The following is a 22,358-nucleotide window of genomic DNA, read 5'->3' on the forward strand; positions in this document are numbered from 1 at the left end:
TGACTCCTCCTCCTCCTCCCACAATGACTCCTCCTCCTCCCACAGTGACTCCTCCTCCTCCTCCCACAATGACTCCTCCTCCTCCCACAATGACTCCTCCTCCTCCCACAATGACTCCTCCTCCTCCTCCCACAATGACTCCTCCTCCCACAATGACTCCTCCTCCCACAATGACTCCTCCTCCTCCCACAATGACTCCTCCTCCTCCTCCCACAATGACTCCTCCTCCTCCCACAATGACTCCTCCTCCTCCTCCCACGATGACTCCTCCTCCTCCTCCCACAATGACTCCTCCTCCTCCTCCCACAATGACTCCTCCTCCCACAATGACTCCTCCTCCTCCTCCCACAGTGACTCCTCCTCCTCCTCCCACAAAGACTCCTCCTCCTCCTCCCACAATGACTCCTCCTCCTCCTCCCACAATGACTCCTCCTCCTCCTCCCACAATGACTCCTCCTCCTCCTCCCACAATGACTCCTCCTCCTCCCACGATGACTCCTCCTCCTCCCATAATGACTCCTCCTCCTCCCACGATGACTCCTCCTCCTCCCACGATGACTCCTCCTCCTCCCACAATGACTCCTCCTCCTCCCACAATGACTCCTCCTCCTCCCACAGTGACTCCTCCTCCTCCCACAATGACTCCTCCTCCTCCTCCCACAATGACTCCTCCTCCTCCCATAATGACTCCTCCTCCTCCCACGATGACTCCTCCTCCTCCCACAATGACTCCTCCTCCTCCCACGATGACTCCTCCTCCTCCCATAATGACTCCTCCTCCTCCCACGATGACTCCTCCTCCTCCCACAATGACTCCTCCTCCTCCCACAATGACTCCTCCTCCTCCCACAATGACTCCTCCTCCTCCCACGATGACTCCTCCTCCTCCCACGATGACTCCTCCTCCTCCTCCCACAATGACTCCTCCTCCTCCCACAATGACTCCTCCTCCTCCTCCCACAATGACTCCTCCTCCTCCCACGATGACTCCTCCTCCTCCCACAATGACTCCTCCTCCTCCTCCCACAATGACTCCTCCTCCTCCCACAATGACTCCTCCTCCTCCTCCCACGATGACTCCTCCTCCTCCCACAATGACTCCTCCTCCTCCACAATGACTCCTCCTCCTCCTCCCACAATGACTCCTCCTCCTCCCACAATGACTCCTCCTCCTCCTCCCACGATGACTCCTCCTCCTCCTCCCACAATGACTCCTCCTCCTCCTCCCACAATGACTCCTCCTCCCACAATGACTCCTCCTCCTCCTCCCACAATGACTCCTCCTCCTCCTCCCACAATGACTCCTCCTCCTCCCACAATGACTCCTCCTCCTCCCACAATGACTCCGACTCCTCCTCCCACAATGACTCCTCCTCCTCCTCCCACAATGACTCCTCCTCCTCCCACAATGACTCCTCCTCCTCCCACAATGACTCCTCCTCCTCCCACAATGACTCCTCCTCCTCCCACAATGACTCCTCCTCCTCCCACAATGACTCCTCCTCCTCCTCCCACGATGACTCCTCCTCCTCCCACAATGACTCCTCCTCCTCCTCCCACAATGACTCCTCCTCCTCCTCCCACGATGACTCCTCCTCCTCCCACAATGACTCCTCCTCCTCCTCCCACAGTGACTCCTCCTCCTCCTCCCACAATGACTCCTCCTCCTCCCACAATGACTCCTCCTCCTCCTCCCACAGTGACTCCTCCTCCTCCTCCCACAATGACTCCTCCTCCTCCCACAGTGACTCCTCCTCCTCCTCCCACAATGACTCCTCCTCCTCCTCCTCCCACAATGACTCCTCCTCCTCCTCCCACAATGACTCCTCCTCCTCCCACAATGACTCCTCCTCCTCCCACAGTGACTCCTCCTCCTCCTCCCACAATGACTCCTCCTCCTCCCACAATGACTCCTCCTCCTCCCACAATGACTCCTCCTCCTCCTCCCACAATGACTCCTCCTCCTCCTCCTCCCACAATGACTCCTCCTCCTCCTCCCACAATGACTCCTCCTCCTCCTCCCACGATGACTCCTCCTCCCTCTCCATGCCCGCAGATCCACCACGCATCCAGAAAATAGAGTGGCCCCTCTCTATGCTCACGGGGTCGGTGGGGAATGGACGGTTCGCCAGGGTTACTCCTGGGATGAGGGGACAGCCATCTGCCTGGCACTGGCCACTGCAGGCATCTGCCCCTGTCCTGGAGGTTCAGTCTTGGCAAGAGGGGATGTGTCACCATCAGTAAGAACCTCAAAACTGCTGGGTGGTGCTGGCGCACACCTTTAATCCCAGCACTCAGGAGGCAGAGGCAGGCAGATCTTTGTGAGTTCAAGGCCAGCCTGGTCTACAGAGCGAGATCCAGGAAAGGCGCAAAGCTACACAGAGAAACCCTGTCTCGAAAAACCAAAAAAAAAAAAAAAAAAAAAAAAAAAAAAAAAAAAAAAAAAAAAAAAGAACCTCAAAACTAAGGTTTTCCACACTCGGTTTTCTTGCTATAACTGGCAACATGACTGTATTTGGGGACAGAATTAAGTAAGGGAAAGTGAGGTCATAAGGGTGAGACCCCAAACCAATGAAATTGGTGCCCTTAAACGAAGAGACGGAAGGTTGGAGAGATGGATCAGCAGTTAGGAGCACTTTTTATTCTTGCAGAGGATCCAGGCTCCATTCCATGCATCCACATAATGGCTCACAGCCACCCATTCATGAGTTCCAGGTGATCTAAAGTCCTCTTCTGACTTTCTCAGGCACCAGGCATGCATGTTGGGCACATATATACACACAGGAAAAACATTTGTATGCATAAAAAAAAGTAAATAATTGTCTTTTAAAGAAGAGAAAGAGACACTAGGGATGCACCACGGAGCAGAGGCCACTGGGCACCCAGACATGCCCTCGGTGAGCTGGCCCTGGCAAACTCCAATACGCACCATGGGTGGTCTTTTTCTTCTTGAGCCATGAAACAGATGCCCACTGTTTCCAGCCTTCCTGTGAGTATATCCTCAGAACATCACAATGTGCTTTGTGATCGTGGCTTGTTCTCTTCTTGTTTCCGGTCTTGTTTTTAGACAGGGTCTCACTCTCTAGCCCAGGCTGGCTCTACCTCATGGCAGTTCTGCCTCAGCCTGCTGAGTGCTGAGATCGAAGAGCCTCCGCACGCAGCTTGTTTTATGTGTTGTGTGCTGTGTTCCTTGGCACTCCCCCATCCGCTTCTGAATCCACACCCCGCCATCTCCCCATCACGCCTCATCACTGGGGGTGGGGGCTTCCTCCCTGTCCTAAGCAGCCGGAGATGTCCTGAGGGCTGTTACTGCACACACAGATTTCCAGGACATTGGTAACGCTGGGGCTCCCCCAAGCGCCCTACTCCACACCACCAGCCATCCTCGGCCTTCTGCTCTGCAGTGTGGTTCTAGTCCGTGAGGCCAGGGCTGGAACTGCTCACTCGAAGACCTTCTCCGGCCAAGTGAGACTGACGGTGTCCAGAGGGGGACCCAAAAATGTCCAGCTTCCTTCGTGGCTGGGGGGCTTAGGCCTGCCACAGCTCCTGTGGTGTCCCGTCTTAGACCTCACAACTGACTGGCTCAACAGTTCTGCTCATGAGCCAGACGTAGGCATCTCTGAGAGTTCATGTGTAGGTTTAACATTTGAATCAGTGGAATGGAGAAAGCGGATTGCCTTCCTCATATGGCGGACCTCATCTAATCTACCTAAGACCCGAAGTACAAAAATGCTGTCCCTCCACTGAGCCCCAGGGAACCCCACCTGCTGGTCTGCCTCCCTGAGACACTGATTATATTCTCATAGGCTCCGACTCACTCAAGTATTTTCTCCTCCTCCTCGAGATTTTATTTTTATTTTATGCACATGAGTGTTGTGTCTGCGTACGTAAGCGCACCACAATCACTTCATGCTTGCAGGGGCCAAAAGAGAGCATCAGATTCCCTGGAACTGGAGTTACAGATGGTTGTGAGCGGTCTTGAGTGCTGGGAACCAAGCTCAGCTCCTCTGCAAGAGCAGCAAGTGCTCTTAACTGCGGAGCCTTCTCCCCGGCCCCAACATCAGTCCTTAGTGGCTCTCAAGCCTACTGTGGAGTGAACTAGAATTGTATCGCTGATTCAGCTGGGTATCCGGTTTACCAACTGCAAATCCTGAACTTCCCAGCCTCGGTGATCACATGAGCTGCTCCTCGGATTGGATCTTACACACACTTGCACACAGGCCCTACCAAATGATTCTGCTGTTTTGGAAATACACCCTCTGAATCATTTCTTTTTTCAGATAGTCTCTCTCTATGCAGCCCTGGTCGGTCCGGAGCTTGTTTGCTATGTAGACCAGGCTTGCCCAAAATTCAGAGATCTACCTGCTTTTGCCTACAGAGTGCTGGGATTAATGATAGAGATGATCATACTCTTAAATCACATTTTTAGTATTTATTAAATCTTGTATGTTCTACTTCAATAAGTACTTTCTGGGAAATGTTTGGCTAAAACTTTATTTATTAAGGAAGTATCTTTTTAAATGTGACTTCTTGCTATGTTGCCTAGGCTGGTCTTGAACTCCTGGGTTCGACCACCTCCCTTCTTCCTTTTGAGTATCTGGGGCTGTAGGCATGTGCCACCATCCTCAGCTAGAATAAATAGACTTTTAATAAAACTTAGTCACACTTACAAATCCACATGACATATTTAGTATTAAAAGTATAATCTAGCCGGGCGGTGGTGGCGCACGCCTTTAATCCCAGCACTCGGGAGGCAGAGGCAGGCGGATCTCTGTGAGTTCGAGGCCAGCCTGGGCTACCAAGTGAGTTCCAGGAAAGGCGCAAAGCTACACAGAGAAACCCTGTCTCGAAAAACAAAAAAAAAAAAAAAAAAAAAAGTATAATCTAAGGGATCTAGGCCCTCGGAGGGTGACAGTATGCCAGTGAGAGGCCCCACACCCTGCACACAGGGGCAGGACTGATAGGACACAGAAGTTACTGCCAGAAGAAAAAGGACATGAAGTTGGGAGAAAGATGTGGGAAAAGGATCCAACAGGAATGGGGTGGAGGAGTGACTCTGATCAAAATACATTGTCTACATACGTGAAATCCTCAAACACAAGCATTATATGTAAATGAATATATTAGTAAAGTGAACTACGTGTTTATTAGTTTTCCCTCTGACTATGCATGCTTCTGATGATAACTGTCCTGTCTGGGAAGGGACGGGGTGGTTTACGGGGTGGGATGGAGCAAAGCATTTGTCTCTCTCTTCAGTCTGCACCCAGTGAGATCTACCGGACGTTATAGTGAAGCATGCCTCCCTTCTCAGAGGCTACATTCCTTCTTTCAAATGTGAAAAAATAATAGCCTGGGAATAATTGTAGACGGTGCGTTCTCACTGCGTCCCAGTGGTCTGTTGCTGCATTAAGAGCTTTGTGGCTTATGATAGGTCAGCAGTGTAGGGAAAATTCATTGAAGTTTTTATCTTTTTTAAGATTTCAATTTTTTAGATTTTATATGTATAGTGTGTTTGCCTGCATGTATGTCTATGTGCACCGTGGACATGCCTGGTCTCTGAGGTCCGAAGAGGACATTGAATCCCCTAGAAGTGGAGTTATAGATAGGTGTGAGCTGCCATGTGGGTTCTGGGAACCAAACCCGAGTCCTCAGCAAGAGTGGGAAGTGCTCTTAATCATCTGTTTGAGAGAGAGAAAGAGAGAGAGAGAGAGAGAGAGAGAGAGAGAGAGAGAGAGAGAGAGAGAATTGTGGAAAGTGGCAGGGTCCACAGATGCTCAGCAGTGCCGCGAGAGAGGGGCCTCTCAGCAATGAGGTGGCCATCCTTCACTTGGCACAATGGTGGACGCCCAGTGAGCATGCCTGGCCCTAGGAGAGAGAGCAGGGACCAGCCCAGCTGGAGTTCCGGGCTCGTGGGGCAGTAGTCATGACAAAGCACTCTCCTGCTGGATAGAGAACACTCATTTTCTGAACCTGTCAACAGCTTCAGCTTACACAGGAACACACCATACCCCTTAGCCTGTTTCTGTTCCACAACAACACACTCGAAGCTGGTACTGTATAAAGAAAAGAGGTGTGTTCGGCTTCCAGGTCTGAAGCCTGAAGACATGAGATTGGGTGGTCTGACCAGACAGACCTCTAGTGAAGGCTCGCTTGGCTGTGGCTGCTGACCTCCTGACAGGACCATGTGCAAACAGGAAGCCAGAGCCAGAGAGAGGGCCACGCTTTCCATTGTCGCAGTTTGCTCTCTTGGGAACTAACTGTGGTCCCCCCTCCCCCCAAACCACACTGGTCCCTTCTAAGGGCAGCTCTCCCAGCAGCCTAACCACTTTATCTAGGATTCACTTCTTACTGGTGCCTCTACCTCTAGACCACCCTGGGGACCCTGCTCCCAGCCCACGAACCCCTGGGGACATACACACTCAAGCCAGACCCAGACCTTACCAGTGTGTTTACTTTCCAATTATATAATTGGTGCACGGATCGAAGGCAGGTTGCTCAGAATTTTGTCCAGAATTGCAAGAACAGTACACCATTTCAGGAAATTATGTTGCCAGCAGCAACTGAGGTTGGAGTCAGCTGTTCCAGTCTGCACTGGAGCTCCTGGGGGCAGGCGTCAGGACCTGCGCTGCTCCGGCAAAGGCGAGAATTCCAAATCCTCACTCCGCCTTCACCCTTCTCTGCGCCTCAGATATGATCACACATGCGGATGGGCTAGCCTCAGGTTGTGGGTGTAGGTGGTTATGTCATCTAGGAATTTCACTCAGGCGTGTAACCAGGGCATTGAAAGGGTTTGTAATAAAAAAGGAAGGAGTGAGGGAGCCCTGCTCTGAAAACAAGTTTTCTGGGGCCACGCGGCCTTTCCGAGAGCGAAGGCAGCGAGTGGTTTCCTCTTGTAGGAAGGCAGGATCTGGAACAACTTAGCCTGGCTGAGCAGGAGCAGCTGGCACTGGGCATGAGAGAGCTCTTTCTTCTCCGCCCTCGTGGGTGAAATGCCCAGCCCGCTGAGCAAACTGGAGAAGGCAGCAGATTGCGCACAGCCACGTGACCCTTGGCAGGCTATTCCATGGAGGCATCAGGGTCCCCTTCTGTGTGACAGACACAAACGGCCCTCGTGCGCTGGCATCCTAGACGGGCTGGACGAGGTGGGTGCGGCGTTACCCTCGCCCTCCACAGACACAGGCGTCAACATGTCACGGTTGCTGTCACTTACCACGTGCTCAGCCCGTCCCAAAGTTCTGCTTGATCTAAATCTCCTTGGCGGTGAGGACTGACAAAGAGTACCGCCTCTGGGAAGGAGAAGAAGCTGTGGAGTTTTCAAGGACGCCTCAGTTCAGGCCCAGGTCACATGGGCAGGCAGTCCCCTGGCTTTTAGGAACTAGAGTCTAGGTAGCTTCGCAGATCAGCCCTGCGCATTCTGAGGACAAATGTGAACCCTCAGAAGAGCGAGAAGTACTGGGGAGTACTGGAGGAAAGGGGGCCCTGGGTTCGACTGGGGAGTCCTGACAACCGGAAGGCAGAGGCTGAGCCCGGTTCCTGGGAGGCCGCCCTTCAGCCCCACACCCATCTGGGTGTCTGGGGTTTGCTTGGGGACAAAGGCCCAAGTTATAGGTTCTCACTCTTAACTCTTTCTTCAGCTGCCCAGGGTTTCCCCCTCATGAGCATTGTTTTGATTGCTATTTTTAGCCTTCTCACTTCTAAAACAGAGTGAGCTGGTTGGAAAAATGGGGGCTCACTTCGACCTGGGGTTCCATGCAAATTCTTCTTATCCCATCCCATCCATTATCTGTGTTCAGGGAAGAGAAAGGAAACGCTGGAGACGGAGTGGCTGCATAAGGCAGCAATCGGGAGGCTGGAAACCTCGGCCGAAGTCGGGCCTGGATTTGTTTAACTGGTAACTCACAAGGCCCTGCGCTGAAATCAACCGGCGGCAGCCAGGTCTCTGGCCGTATGGAAATTAATAGGTTTTCTGCACCACCCACCGCCCAAATAAGTTTCTGAATATTTTTCTCTTCAGCCTTGAAAATGCCAAATATAGTTATAAAAATGACCTGAACTATGTCCAAAAATAGCTATATATATTTCAAATCAAATACAGAAATAGCTATACGTGCTTCATAGTTTTAATTTTTTTTCTCACTATCCTGGTCTCAAACCAGTTAGTAGGAATTCAAGTTCCTAACACATGACCTGAAGAGAGCTCTGGGCCCCTGCTGGGGACACACACACACACACACACACACACACACACACACACACACACACACACGAAGCAAACCTTTCTGATGTTCCTCCCCCTCACTCTGCTTTCCCAACACAATTCATCCTCATTTGCTCTCATTAAAGCAACACACGCTTGTACAGCTTCTCACTGGGGACCCAAAGAACTACATCCACATGAAGCCCCGATATAACCCCACCCTACTGTTGGATTGTTTTATTTATGTTAAGTATTTAATGTTTATTATGTAATGAACACCCCAAACAATAGCTAGTTGGGCGGTGCACGCCTTTAATCCCAGCACTTGGGAGGCAGAGACAAGCAGAGCTCTGTGAGTTCAAAGTCAGTCTGGTCTACACAGCAAGTTCCAGGCCAGCCAAGGCTACGTGGTAAGATTTTGTCTCAAAGACAGTAACAACACCAACACCAACACACACACACACACACACCAAACAAGAGCTGCATCTTCGCACTGTGGGTGGTAATTGAAAGATTAGGGGTTTGTCCCACTGTTTCTGCTTGTTTATAACCTGAACACCAAAGGCTGTACAGCCTTCCACTTGGTTCTTTCTTGCAAATTAGACATTTAGGCCCCAGCATATTTTAGCACCAAGAAGGAAAATTCCAAAGAGAAGGGGCAATGCACCAGCAGCCACTGGATGAACCCTAAATCTCAAGGCAAATTCCAGCATGGCTGACAAACGGAGGTAACATGAACCAGGCCAATGATCACAGGCTGAACAATGACAGACACCTATTGCCACAGGGGTGTTCTGTGCTGGCCAGTACATCCAGTGCCTTCTACAGCAATTTCAGTCATTGTCTTTGGAACAAACAGCATTTCTTCACGGCTGATGGTCTGATAGAGCTAACCTCTTCACAATGTTCTGACAGATAAGGCAGTTGAGCCTAGGGAGGTGAGGGGAGGGAGTCAACCTCTTTTTTTGGAAAGCCAAAAAGAAGGATGAGGCTCGGGGCTGGAGATGCCTCAGTCCTTTTGGTGAAGTTACTTGATGAGCGAGCATGAGAACCGAGTTTGGATTGCCCACACCCCCATAAGAGGCCAGGCATGGTGGGGCGAGCATGGAATCCCAGCACCAGAGGCATAGAGACAGGAGACTTCTGGGGGTCCCCTGGCCAGCCAGTCTAGATAATCAGCATGATAATCTCTTCATGAGAGACCCCGTCTCAAAAAAAGAAAAGAAAGAAAAGAAAAGATAGACAGCTATTGAGGGAGTCACCTGACAGTGACCTCTGGCTTCCATAAGACATGAGTACATATATGTATGCATGTTCATGCACATACATATACACACAAAGAATGAGCCTTGCATCAGATGTGGTCATAGCCCAGAAATGGTTAGGCCCAGAGGGATGTTTCAGTTACATCAACTTCTAATCTCATTTCCAAAATCAAAAACATGAGTCCCCACGGCTGACTTCCACCACGTGTTTTCCCTCCACTTCTTGCTCAGCAAGGCACCGGGTGCCAGGCAAAACAGGACTCAGATCCTGAGGCCGTCCCAGGCTGGCTTAGAGCCTGTGCCATGGCAGAGCCCCAGATGTGGCCACTCTGAGAACACACACCACTGGAGGGTACTGGGGGGAAACACATCTTGTGTTTGTTCCTGGTTTTCTCATTATACACATGATGTCCTGGGATGGTGTCTGGGTAAGAGAGAAAGAAAAAAGAGACGCCTTCCTTTTACCTAAAAGAAAACGGTCCACGCTCTGTCAGCTGAGAGCCATGGGCCACCTCTCTGCGCCTGAATCTTTCTCTAAACTCCTTCCCTGGGTTCTAGCCCAGCAGCCTTAACCACTTCCCCACAGTGCCCTCTCCTCGCTTTCAAAGAATTGGGACAATCCTTTGCTCTGCCTCATTGGCATCTGTCCCTTCACAAATTTCCTTATGACTTTCAAGCCCTGATACCTGTTTTGAACCCATGAGATCTCTGCTGTATCCACCGATCGGCGCAGGGCTAGAGAAAGGGAAGGAAGAGCCTTTGTTACCAAACTTCAAAAGTTGAGTCACTGTCGGGGTCTGGGTCATTGCCACCTTTCAAAGCACAGCGGACGCTCTTTTGCCATGGCACAGACCTGGTCTCACAACAGCCGGCTCCATGCCTCCCTCCGCTGTTGTGACTTCCGGAGTCCAGCAGCCAGGGATGCGCACGGAATCTCAAAAATCCACAACAGTGCAACCAAGTCCAGTTATCTGATCAACACTTTCACACACACATACTTCATAAACTTTCTGAAAGACCGCGCCTGAGGAATTGCGAGAGTGAAGAAACGTAGGTTCAGGGCACCAGATTCCTCGTGACCTGCTGCAGCGGATGCGAGCAGACGCTACGCCAGAGAGGCCGGCTTCGAGAGCCACGGACACACTCCCTGGGCTTCAGGGTGCCCCCAGGACTCCGTGGAATGACTTTTTAGTTTAGTATAAACTCAGGACTGGCCCTGGGTGATCAGTTTCTTTCTCCGCCGAAGGAGTAACCAACCCACGTGGTAACCACCCCACAAGGTGAGGAGTACCGTCTCCTTAGCTGTGGCTAAAGGGCTCCTCCTGGTTGCAAGAAGCTGGTTTATTCCAGAATGCACACCTGACTGAAGGCGGGGACGTACTTGTCTTAGTGGGAACTTGCCTGTCTAGACCTTGACACTAGCATGCCAGCCTAAGCAACAGTGTGTGCGTGTGTGTGTGTGTGTGTGTGTGTGTGTGTGTGTGTGTGTGTGTATGTGTGTGTGTGTGTGTGTGTGTGTGTGATGTGATGCGGTGTGTGGCTTGTGGTGTGTCCTGTGAGATACGGAGCGCTAGGTGCCTGTGCCCCATAGCCATCACTTTGGGTAAATCAGCTAAACTGCAAACCCCTAGACACAACCAAAACAGTCTCCAGCCTGAGCGTCCCCTCAAGTCTCCATCTAAATCTTTGCATCTGCTGACCCCCACCAAGGCAGGAAATCTTGCTGAAATGCAGGCGGGGAGGGACACCAGGGGTGGGATGGGAGAACTGACACACCCACTCGCCAGAGCTGAAACCGAGATAAAATAAACCCAACAGAGAACAAACCCCGGGGCTGGGCAAGCGCCGGTAAACCAGATTCGTCACTGACTTCCAGGCGCCTATAGCCAGAAGACTGCACTCTGCAGACCCTGGAGTTTAGGGAGGAAAAGGTAGAAACGGCAACACGAAGAAAAAGAAAGCAACCAACTCAAAGGCAACCCCAACATTCCGAGCTACTCCAGATCTCAGAAATTTCGCCAGGATTCGAGCGATCTTAATGGTCTTTGAGCCACCACTGGAAATGCCACAATAGATGTTTGAATTAAAAACCACTAGGCTTGCCAAAAGACCAATTGTTAAAAATTGGCAGCATTCCAAAGAACTTAGCAGGCGGCAAACTGCCCGGGGCCCAGAGAATCGCTAATTCTAGAGAAAGTTAATTATCACCTTATTGATAAAAGGGTAATTTTTAAAGCCTGTAGTATGGCTTTTGTGTCTCATTAATTAAAATTTAGAGTAATTTGCTAGACACCCTGGCGGCTTCTGTTACATTATATTTCTACCAAACCCTCTGATTTCCTTTCTCCTAGGGACCATTTGAATCCCCCATCTCTCCTCACCTGTCTTTGAAAGCAACAAAAACATTTTTAAGGAGTGGAAATGTGTAAATCTCAGTCTTTTGGGAGACTTCAGGATTAAGACATAAATGTCCAAGGAAGCTTTTTTAAAAGCTCTCAGAAATACTGAATTTGCCCATCAATACAGAGGAGCCTGCGTGCTCACACCCGAGGGGAGACTTCTCTCAGAAACATCACTCCTGAAATAGGAAAGCGATTTTGCTGTCCTTGAAGACCAGATGGGATAAGGGTATGTCTTCATCTTCATTCCCAAATCCATTCTCAAACAAAATCTAAGGGGATGAAACCGGAGGAAGCTGGCATTCTAAATCCCAAGGAGCACACAGAGCTGCCTGGGGACCCTGGGACGCTGAAGTTTTCAGAGGTTCCCTTAGGGAGAACGTTGTCTGCCCCGGCCAATGCTGTTCCGATGTGTGTGTCAGAAGAGGTGTGTGTGTGTGTGTGTGTGTGTGTGTGTGTGTGAGAGAGAGAGAGAGAGAGAGAGAGAGAGAGAGAGAGAGAGAGAGAGAGAGAGAGAAGAGAGAGAGAAGCCCTTGGGTCTTGCAAAACTGCAGACCTAAGAAACACTCCGAATTTGTGTCCGACACCCCAGCTTTCCGACAGAGAAGTTATTCTTCAGGGAGAATTTCTTGTTATATTCCCTCAAACTTATTGCAATCAAGCATTTGAGATCAGACATTAAGATTAAAAAGAAACAATGAAAACCACCCCATTATGAAAGCTTTGGGGCAATCTGGTCATGATTTTTCAACCATTTAGTTGAAAATAAAGAAGTTAAATTTATTTAAAAAGTTAAGCTTCTGTCTTTGTCCTTTCGGGTATTGTTAGAATTTTATCACAAGCAAGTAGGATTGAAGATACTAAAAGTCCTTGCTTGTTTGAGTTGTTGGCAAGATCAAAGTGCAGGAGTCGGGGTGGGGGTGGGGGGTGGGGGGTGACTGCGTTTGGGTTTGGCTTGTTTCCCAGAAGCTGATCTCTGTGACCTCCAGCCCTCACCCCCACAACCAGTCCCAGAAAGTGAAACTACAGCTGGTTTCATTTGCCGAAAACACCAGAGCAGCGAAGACGCACAGGACTCTGGGTTCGTCTGTTCGTTTTTCTGTCTTAGAACTGCTCGTACACATCTCTTAAGAATAAAATAGAAGTAATTTTGGTGACACTAGCAAGAAATTTAAATGTGGTAAACAACTAAAATTTGAGGTTTTGTGGGAATCTTTATTTTTCTTTTATGATACTACAAATTGGACGGACAGATTCTCAGAGAAGCTCCCTCCACAAACACAATCTTAAGAGCAATAAGAAAAAAAAATTCATGTTTTAAAAACAGTTGGCAACTATATTTTAAAAGTAGATTGTAAAGCCACTAAGCAACTTCTGTGCATGGGACGTCTATGCTCACATTTTAGTTGCGATCTGATAGTCACTCAGTGATGGTTTTCTAGGGAATTGTCACCCAGGAGCTGTTGTTCAAATAGTCACTAGATTGAACATTCCTACCAAGCAGCGCACATACAATGTTCCACGAAATACGATCTCCAGATCAAGTACCTTGTCCTTTACAATTATTCCTATACTTTCATGCTTCCGCCCCAGACATTCTGGTTTGGTTTCGTTTGTTTTTATGAGAAGAAAGGTCTTGAGGAGGGACAGGTAACTATGTCTCTCACTCTTCCAAACAGTCTTCCTTAATTGAGAGAGAAACTGAAAACACAGAGCTCACAGCAAATGTCTGTTCGGAAGTGCCCAGATTACTTTTCGAGGATCCCAACTACAAAGCCACTTTGTCAGAGAGCTGCTGATGATCTGTCCCTCTTGAGAAATGTCATGACCCTAGAAAGACAGCACAGCAAGCTGCCTCTGGTCTATCATCACAGACAACGGCAAGAACTTGGACTCAGACACATCAACCTGAGTGGAAACCACCTGCTCTGCACCCGCACGCCACACCCTTACCCCACTGCTCCCGTCGGTCTAGAAAGCAACTTGGCCACGTTGGGCTGCAGGAAGACAAGTGGAAACCGGTTCAGGTCACACAGTGCCACACCTGGGAGAGAGGTGACTTAGTCTTTGAGTTGTGGGAGAACTCCAACCATTCCAAACTAAGCTGGGATTTTCCCCGTTTAAAAAAAAAACAAAAAAACTAATAACGGGACTGAAGAGATGGCTCAGTGGTTAAGAGCACTGACTGCTCTTCCAGAGGACCCGAGTTCAAGTCCCAGCAACCACATGGCAGCTCACAACTGTCTGTAATTCCAGTTCCAGGGGACCCAGTATCCATGGCAAAATACCAACACACATAAAAATAAATTTAAAATAATAATAAAAAAGAAAGGACAGGTTGATTAAAAAAAACAAACAAACAAACCAAAAACCTAATAACAGCAACTAGCAATTAACACCCAGCCTCAACTATGACTGGTAACCATATAATATCAACCAACACAAAGACATGAAATATTCCATCTGAAACATTCAAAATAAGTAAACAACAAATAACATTTAAAACAAATGCTTTGATGTGTGTTTATAACACACCAATTTTAATAATACATTTTAGGTAAATATTTGTAGCCTAAAACATACTACAATTTTTAAATTAATAAAACAAAGGCAAGCCAAGTCAAATTATCATTAGGAAAAAAAAATCCAAACAGTTATCTGAGTTCATGTTTGAAAAAAAAAGAAAAAATTTTGCACATATTTACACGCAGCGATAAAGAACAGTAAGTACGTACATACTGAAAACATATAAACTGTATATTTCTACACTACATCTTCCTTTATGATATAGTTAAGAAATTAAACATAGTATTTTTCATCTCAGGGTCTGAAGTTTACCCGCCGGGCTCAGAGATCTCAGCACTGCTGCATTGCCACAGCAGCAGGCATGCAGACCCTCCCAAATAAACTAGAGCAGGTAACCTGTTGTGCTGGCAGCCCACAGAGAACCCACATCACGGCACACCCTCCAGCGGGAGGCTCCCTTACCGACAGCTCGATCACAGAGCCCTGCTCAGGGTGTTGATCGGGTTGGGAGTGTTGACTTAGAAGAAGGTGATTTCCTGCACGTGCCCCCCGAGGATCGCACAGGCTATCTTCCACCTGTGTGCATCCTGCAAGCGCCCCCGAGGATTGCACACGCTGCCTTCCACCCGTGTGCTACTGCTGCTCACAGCTAGTCTCCACCAGCCTGCTCGCCGCTGCAAACATCTCATTAGACTAATGCATTCAGCACAGGCAGAACACTCGATTTACCATAGCTACGGCAGTGAATTTCCATTACGATGACAGCCTCGACCACATCATGTCCGGAACACCAGCCAACCACTGGCTTCTAAAGAACACACACATTTCACATGCAGAAAGCGAGGGCTCCGTGTGTGTGTGTGTGTGTGTGTGTGTGTGTGTGTGTGTGTGTGTGTGTGTGGTGTGTGGTGTGTTTCTTTCCCCTTTACAGCCCAACTAAGATAAATGCACAGTGCAGCTTTTTGTCGACACCGGCTGCCAGGTAATGACACTTCTGCTTCTTGGGTAGTTACTTCCTTGTAATAAACTGAATTATGTCACAATCGTCAGAATGGGTGTTTCCTACATTTCAGTTTTCATTACTCCTCCTCTGTTGCCATAGAAACCAGACTGTAACATCATCTCTTTGTCCCAGTCCTGCAGCCGTGAGGGCCACACCAGGCTTCTAAGACTGTAGTGATCTGACAAGGCCGATGTTGGGCTTTGGGCAAGAAAGGAGAACAATGCCAACAGCCTGGTTGTTCCAGAAAGCCTGTGTGTGATCAGAGGCGTGTACCTACGCGGGTGACATGCCATGGCTGTACCTGTCAGCTCCAAAGCTGCCTCTCCCACGTTCAATGCCACAGAGCTCCACATCTGTGTGTGCACACGTGTAAGTGTTTCTCCACGCCCAAACACGCTTGGGACCTGCGTGGGGAAGGAGGCCTCACGTGAGAAGGAGCTGCTGTCTCCTCCACACACTGCCTTACCACTAAACCAATTTATCCCAGAGAAGGGGCCTTCCCCTCCCTTCTTTCTAGAAAGTGAAGCAAGGTTTTCTCGTAGTGACTTCACTCACTCTGGGGAACTGGGATATGTCCCAAGGATCTCTCTCCTACAAGCTGAAATCCCTGCTCTACCAACACAGGCTGCCCACCAGGCTTACTTGTAGGAACGGGCAACATGCTTACCCGGGCAGCTATGCTAATTTGGAAGGTCTGGGTCACAGCTTCGCCAGTTGTTAAGAATATGAAAAATAAAAGAGGAACTGCAATTTGAAGTTTGTCGGAATGAATGTGCAGTCTGAAATAAATTTGTCTCATCAAATTAAGCAGGTATGGAAAAACTGATGCTTTTGAAGTCACAGCATTATACTTCCTGAGAAGGAATTTACTCCCTGGCCAGCACGTGTCCTTTCTGCCTACCATAGCCCTTCCCACTCTGCCTCAAGTTGGTTCCCACCCTGGCCCTGGCCCAGCTTGGATGGCAGTCTCCGTTTCTGCTCAGTGCTGTAAAGAGTCACGCGTTTGTGCTGACGGTAGAGCGTGTACCCCCTTTGACATCCAAGGAAACCAAAGGCCGAGCTAGTGAGACTCTCTGACAAGACTGGCCCAGAAAAGCTCTCAATAAATTTCCATTTTACCAAAGACCTGATCTTAGACAGCTGGGCCAAATGGAAATTATTATGGCCATGGGAGACAAAGTTTGAGCTGAAATTCATGATGCAGATGTGGAAAAGTAAATGTGTTCACACACACACACACACACACACACACACACACACACACACACACACACAGGTGTAGATTACATGCAGTTAGGGAGGATGCATGTGAATAGTCACAGAGCCTTCTCATGGGAAGAGGCCTCAAAGAAGCCGGGCATGTCTGGAGAAAGCATCGGGGCTCACCACTCACTGACCACTGCTGTGTGATATTTTGTTTGTGTTCTGACAAATAAAGCTTGCCTGGAGCTCAGAGGGCAGAGCTAGCCGCTAGCTAACCATAGAGGCCAGGCAGTGGGGGCTCACACCTTTAATCCCAGCACTAAGGAGGAGGAAACAGGAAGATCGGGAGTTCAAGGCCACCCTGGGCTACACGAGATAGAACCAATCAAAAAGAAACGGAGCCAGGCAGTGAGGGTGCATGCCTTTGATCCCAGCACGAGGGAGGCGGAGACAGGAATAGAACATGGGGGAGATCATCTCCCCCATTCAGTCTGGGGATTTGTAGAGACAGGATCCCCCATTTTGGTCTGAGATTTTGTAGAGGTAAGAAGTCTCTGGTGGCTGCTGCTCTGCTTCTCTGATCTTTCAGCGTTCACCCTAACATCTGACTCTGGGTTTTTATTGTTAAGACTAATTAGGATCGCGCTTCAGACAACAACCCTTTTAGACTTATATTTAAACTGTCTGAGTGTTTTGTCTTTTGAAAATAAACATATTATAAAACCAAAGGGAAAAAGTAAAAATGAAGATGAGAAAGAGGAAGAGGGAAAAAGAATTCACTCCCTTAGTTCATTTGATTGTTGAATTTTCATGTTTTGTTTTATTTGAGAAAATGCAAGCTTGGTTGTTTTGTTTTGTGGGGGGGGGGCTGTTTGTAGTTTCATAAAACTGATTTTATTTAAAGAAGAAAGGGGCCTAAGGAAGAGGACGAGAAGGAGACAAGAAACTAGAAGCCGGTTAGGTATGGGGCACAAACCGGTAATATTTCAGGAGCCTGAAGCAGAAGGGAAGAGGCCAGCCTGGGCTACATGGTGAGTTCTAGGGCAACCTCAGCTATAGGGTGAAACCCTGAGATGCGGAGGGAGGGAAGATATGTATATATACACATATATAAGATAGATAGATAGAAAGAAAGAAAGAAAGATAGATAGATAGATAGATAGATAGATAGATAGATAGATAGATAGATAGATAGATAGATAAAACTAGGACCTGGTGGATGTTTAAATGTAGCCTGCACCAAGTATCAGGTTCCAGCCACAGCTGTGGCCGTGGCTGTGGCCTCCCAGACCCACACCACGGTCCACCGAAGAGCACCTTGGATGAGCTGGAATACTGGGTGTTCAATTTAACACAGCTCTTTGCATAAATGAAATGAGTGTTTCTTAAGGAATCAACTCCTGTAAGAGAAAAAAAGGCTTTGGTAGACTCTTCTCACAAAAAGAAAGGGGTTTCCTTTCCCAGCAGGCTGCTGAGAGAGGGCTCTGACATTGATCCGCGTGCTCTGCGTCCCCATGGTCCTGCAGATGTGCTCTCCGTGTGGCTTGTCCCTGAGCCAGGGATGCCTGGGTTGCAGCCTTGCTACCCAGTGTCAACTTGGCAGCCAAACATGAACTTGCAATTAACTAAAGCTGACTTGAAATATTTAAATATATACTACTGAGATTAACTGTGAGTACATGTGCGCATGTTTCTCAAATTTCTTCTTAACCGTCACCACAGACCTTAAATTACCAATGTTTTAAAAAAAAAAAACTTGAATGTTTTTTATTCCAAGAAAAATTTAAGTAAGCATGTAAGAGAAAGAAATCTTGTGGGATGGCAAGGATCTGCCAAAGGATTTTTAAAAGGCGAAGTGTCCTCCTCACCAACCACAGCTCTAATCTTGCATTTCTCTGGATGACCGTCCAAATGCTTAGCCTGGACTGGGGAGGAGGCTCGGAGGATAAAGTCCATGCTGCATAACATGAGGAGCGGAGTCCAGATTTCCAACCCTTACAGAAATGCCAGGCCGCGGAGGTGTGACTGCCTGCCTGAGATCCCGTCAGGGTCGGGAAGCAGTGATTGGATGGCTAGCTGGATCAGATGAACCAGAGAGTTCTAAACTCATTGTGAGACTCTGCCCCGGTAAATAAAGTGGAGGGACCAAGGGAGATGCCTGTCATCAACTCTGCTCTGGCCTTCACACAAATGTGCACACACATGTACAGACACACAGGCAAATACACACACACACACACACACACACACACACACACACACAATGCTGTTCCACCTTGCCCCTTGCTCTTCCTTGGTGCTGTGGTCGATTTCTCGGAGCACAGGCAGCACATTCCACACAAATATCACTTAGTTGGTGGGTAGCAAGAGGTAACCAGGGGAACAGGCTCTCTTTTAGGGTATCTCAAATGGAAACCCACATAGGGTCACCCCTATCTGAAGGGTGATCATTCTGGTAGTTGCTGGTGAAGACACCATCCATATTAAAAGCCGCCTTTGCCCCGAGAGGCAGGGCTTTCCAAGACAAGCCTCCAGCTGAGAGGATTCTGCACAGGTGAGGAGTCCATGCTGTGGCATACATAATCCTAAGGGCTAACCTAACACTTACTGAAGGACGGCTGCTCCATATGGTACCCAACCCCAGCCATCCTGGAGAAAAGGTCTTAGTCCCACTCCACAGACAAGAAAAATTAGTCTTGAGGATGTTAGACAAATTGCCCCGGGTCATACAGCTCAGAAGTGATGACGAGGGCCCAGGTGTTTGCTCCTAAGACACAGTAGTTATTTAGTCTATCACACGGCTTCCTCACACTGCCTCTTGTTCCAGCCCCCTATAAACCCAATGACCTTGGTCACATCGCTGCCTTGCTTCAGCACAGGGGTCTAGACTGGAGCACCACGATGTCTTCATGAACCCATGAGGTTCTGACATCCTAAGAATTGCTTTCTCCACCAGGCTTGATTGACCAACACTTTAGGATGTAAGCGTCGTGGCTTATTGTGGCTGTGGCCATGGTTAGTAACAGGCAAAGGGCTCTTTCAGGCTGGAGTATGGCTCAGTGGTAGCAGACCTACCCAGCACTCACCGGGCCTGGAGTTTGAACCCCAGTACTGCAAAGGGAAAAGAAGCACATTCTCTCTAATAACATAAGACCTGATAAATGGAAGTATCCAACTGACAGTCTGAAGAAGTTTTGTCTCTTCAAGACATGATCTCACTATGTAACCCTGACTATCCTAGAACTCACTATGTAGACCAGGCTGGCCTTGAGCTCACAGAGAGCAGCCTCTTCTACCTCCTAGACGTTGAGATTAAAGGTGTGTGCCACCACAACTAGCATGAAGTAAGATTTGAAGAGAGCTCACAAAGAAAAGGGGGGCGGTGGCGAGGAGGGGAAAGAGGAAGGAAAGCCAAGATTCCCTCCCTGAGTAGGAACAGGGACCAGAAACTACATGTAAGTGGCCCCACGGTGTGGCTTCCATATCACAGCACTTTGCCTTATTTCCTAAAGACTGGAGGATCTGTGTGGCTTGGGAAGGTGTATGGCTTATGACTACCATCTCACCAAAGGGAAACAGAGGCAGCAAGTGGTTAATCTGATGGTCAGACTAATCAGGAGTGGGTGTCTCTCATCCCCTGACTCCTCAATCTCTCCCAAGAGACCTGTGGAGTTTTCCTGTGCCATCAGCAGCTCCCAAATAATCACGCAGAAACTTGATATTCATTGTAAATGCTCGGCTGATGGCTCAGGCTTGTTACTAGCTAACTCTTACATTTTTCAATGAAACCATGTTTTTATCTATGCTTTGCCACATGGCTTGGTACCTTTTCTCAGTACGGCATGACCATCTTGCTTCTCCCTGTGTCTGCTAGCTACTCCTGACTCCGCCTTTCTTCATCCCAGCATTCTTAGTTTGGTTGTCCCTTCTATACTTCCTGCCTGGCTACAGGCCAGTCAGTTTTTTATTAAACCAATTCAAGTGACAAATCTTTACAATGTACAAAATGATTATTTCATAGCACTGCCCTCCCTGAGGCTGGGTCTTAGTTAGAACTACTCAGAGATCTTTTCAAGATATATTTAAATATTGATTTATATTTATGTGTGTGCATGTTCTGCCTGCATGTTTGTCTGTGCACCATGAATGTGCTTGGTACCCAAGGAGACCAGAAGAAGGTGTCAGCTTCCCTGGGACTGAAGTTCAAGAGGGATGTGAGCTGCCATGTGGGTGCTGGGATTCAAACCCAGGTCCTCTGGAAGAACAGCCAGTGTTTTTAACCACTGAGCCACCTCTCCAGCCCCCAAGCAGAGACCTTTTCAAAATTAAAGGCAAACTGTTCTTTGTAAGATGATGAGAAACAACCCAAATGTCCAGTTAAGTAAGTGTATCATATGTGCACACCAGAGAACACACAATCAGAAAGGGTGACATATCACGGAAGAGGGCCTGAAAGACAGCTAAGAACCACCGGGGAAGAGTGATGTGAAATGCTGCCCTTGGGACCTGTCATGGCCACTGCAGCCATGGTTATCCTGGGACCTGTCATGGCCACTGCAGCCATGGTTATCCTGGGACCTGTCATGGCCACTGCAGCCATGGTTATCCTGGGACCTGTCATGGCCACTGCAGCCATGGTTATCCTGGGATCTGTCATGGCCACTGCAGCCATGGTTATCCTGGGATCTGTCATGGCCACTGCAGCCATGGTTATCCTGGGACCTGTCATGGCCACTGCAGCCATGGTTATCCTGGGACCTGTCATGGCCACTGCAGCCATGGTGACCCTGGGACCTGTCATGGCCACTGCAACCGTGGTGACCCTGGGACCTGTCATGGCCACTGCAGCCGTGGTGACCTTGGGACCTGTCATGGCCACTGCAGCCATGGTGACCCTGGGACCTGTCATGGCCACTGCAGCCATGGTGACCTTGGGACATGTCATGGCCACTGCAGCTATGGTGACCTTGGGACCTGTCATGGCCACTGCAGCTGTGGTTACCTGCACAAGATCAGCTAACATTCCACCAGGTAGATCTATCTAACTAGACTTAGCTGACTATTAATGAGACAAAGAAGACATGAAAGGGTGAGGGGGCGTGTTGGTGACTCCTGGGGAACGGGGAGAGTGGGAAAGGGGAGACCCGATGATCAAGATGCATTGTTTACATGTAGGATATTGTCAAAGAATAAATAAAAGATATTACTCCATTTTTTAAAGTAGATGCCATATAGCATAGAATAATAGGAAAAGAGATACACAATAGACATTTGCTGAGAAAATTTAAGGTTAGAAAATAATATACAGAATAGAATTTTATTTTGAAAAGAGGAATGATTTACAAAATATGGGTGAAATGTTAGCAGTGATGATTCATTGGTGGTAGAAATGTGAGTGATTTTCATGCTTCTGATCTTCTATATTTTCTACAAGGCAGCCAGCCCTACTTGTTTTGTGATAACAAGGAGTTGAGTGGCGTCATCCATTATCAGGAACAGGATCTTTCCTTGTCATGATAGAGAATGCTCTTATGCTTCTCATAAATCTTGTTTTGTTTTGTTTGAGACAAGGTCTCACTGTGTATCCCTGGCTGACCTGGAGCAAGCAATATAGACCAGGAGAGCTTCGAACTCACAGAGATCTGCCTGCCTCTGCCTCCCAAGTGTTGGAATTAAAGACATGCATTCCATCCCCAGAACTTCTCATAAATCTCAAGTCTCAGATTTCACCATTGAAATGAAAACAACCCTGTTGCCTACAAGGT

At 48.5% G+C, this 22,358-nt stretch overlaps 1 protein-coding gene and 1 long non-coding RNA gene across 4 annotated transcripts in view; one reads left to right on the top strand and one right to left on the bottom strand.

Annotated features, from left to right (window-relative positions):
• Window positions 1-15,446, bottom strand: part of Scml4 (Scm polycomb group protein like 4) — a 107,775-nt gene extending 92,329 nt beyond the window's left edge. Inside the window, exon 1 of one of the 3 annotated variants that reach the window (XM_076552371.1) lies at window positions 15,117-15,446. In XM_076552371.1, coding sequence (XP_076408486.1) covers window positions 15,117-15,119 — 3 coding nt within the window. In that variant the 5' untranslated portion in view covers window positions 15,120-15,446. Of the gene's footprint in view, window positions 1-10,228; window positions 11,918-14,849; window positions 15,083-15,116 lie in introns of those variants that run through there. The other 2 variants (XM_006982761.4, XM_076552373.1) reach the window with 2 other exon arrangements.
• Window positions 12,827-15,439, top strand: LOC143268846 (uncharacterized). The gene is made up of 2 exons (XR_013044976.1): window positions 12,827-12,942; window positions 13,541-15,439. It is a non-coding gene; the product is annotated as an uncharacterized LOC143268846 (long non-coding RNA).
• Window positions 15,447-22,358: the final 6,912 nt, after the last annotated feature.

This window comes from Peromyscus maniculatus, chromosome 16 (assembly GCF_049852395.1).
Source record: "Peromyscus maniculatus bairdii isolate BWxNUB_F1_BW_parent chromosome 16, HU_Pman_BW_mat_3.1, whole genome shotgun sequence".
NCBI classification, from domain to species: domain Eukaryota; kingdom Metazoa; phylum Chordata; class Mammalia; order Rodentia; family Cricetidae; genus Peromyscus; species Peromyscus maniculatus.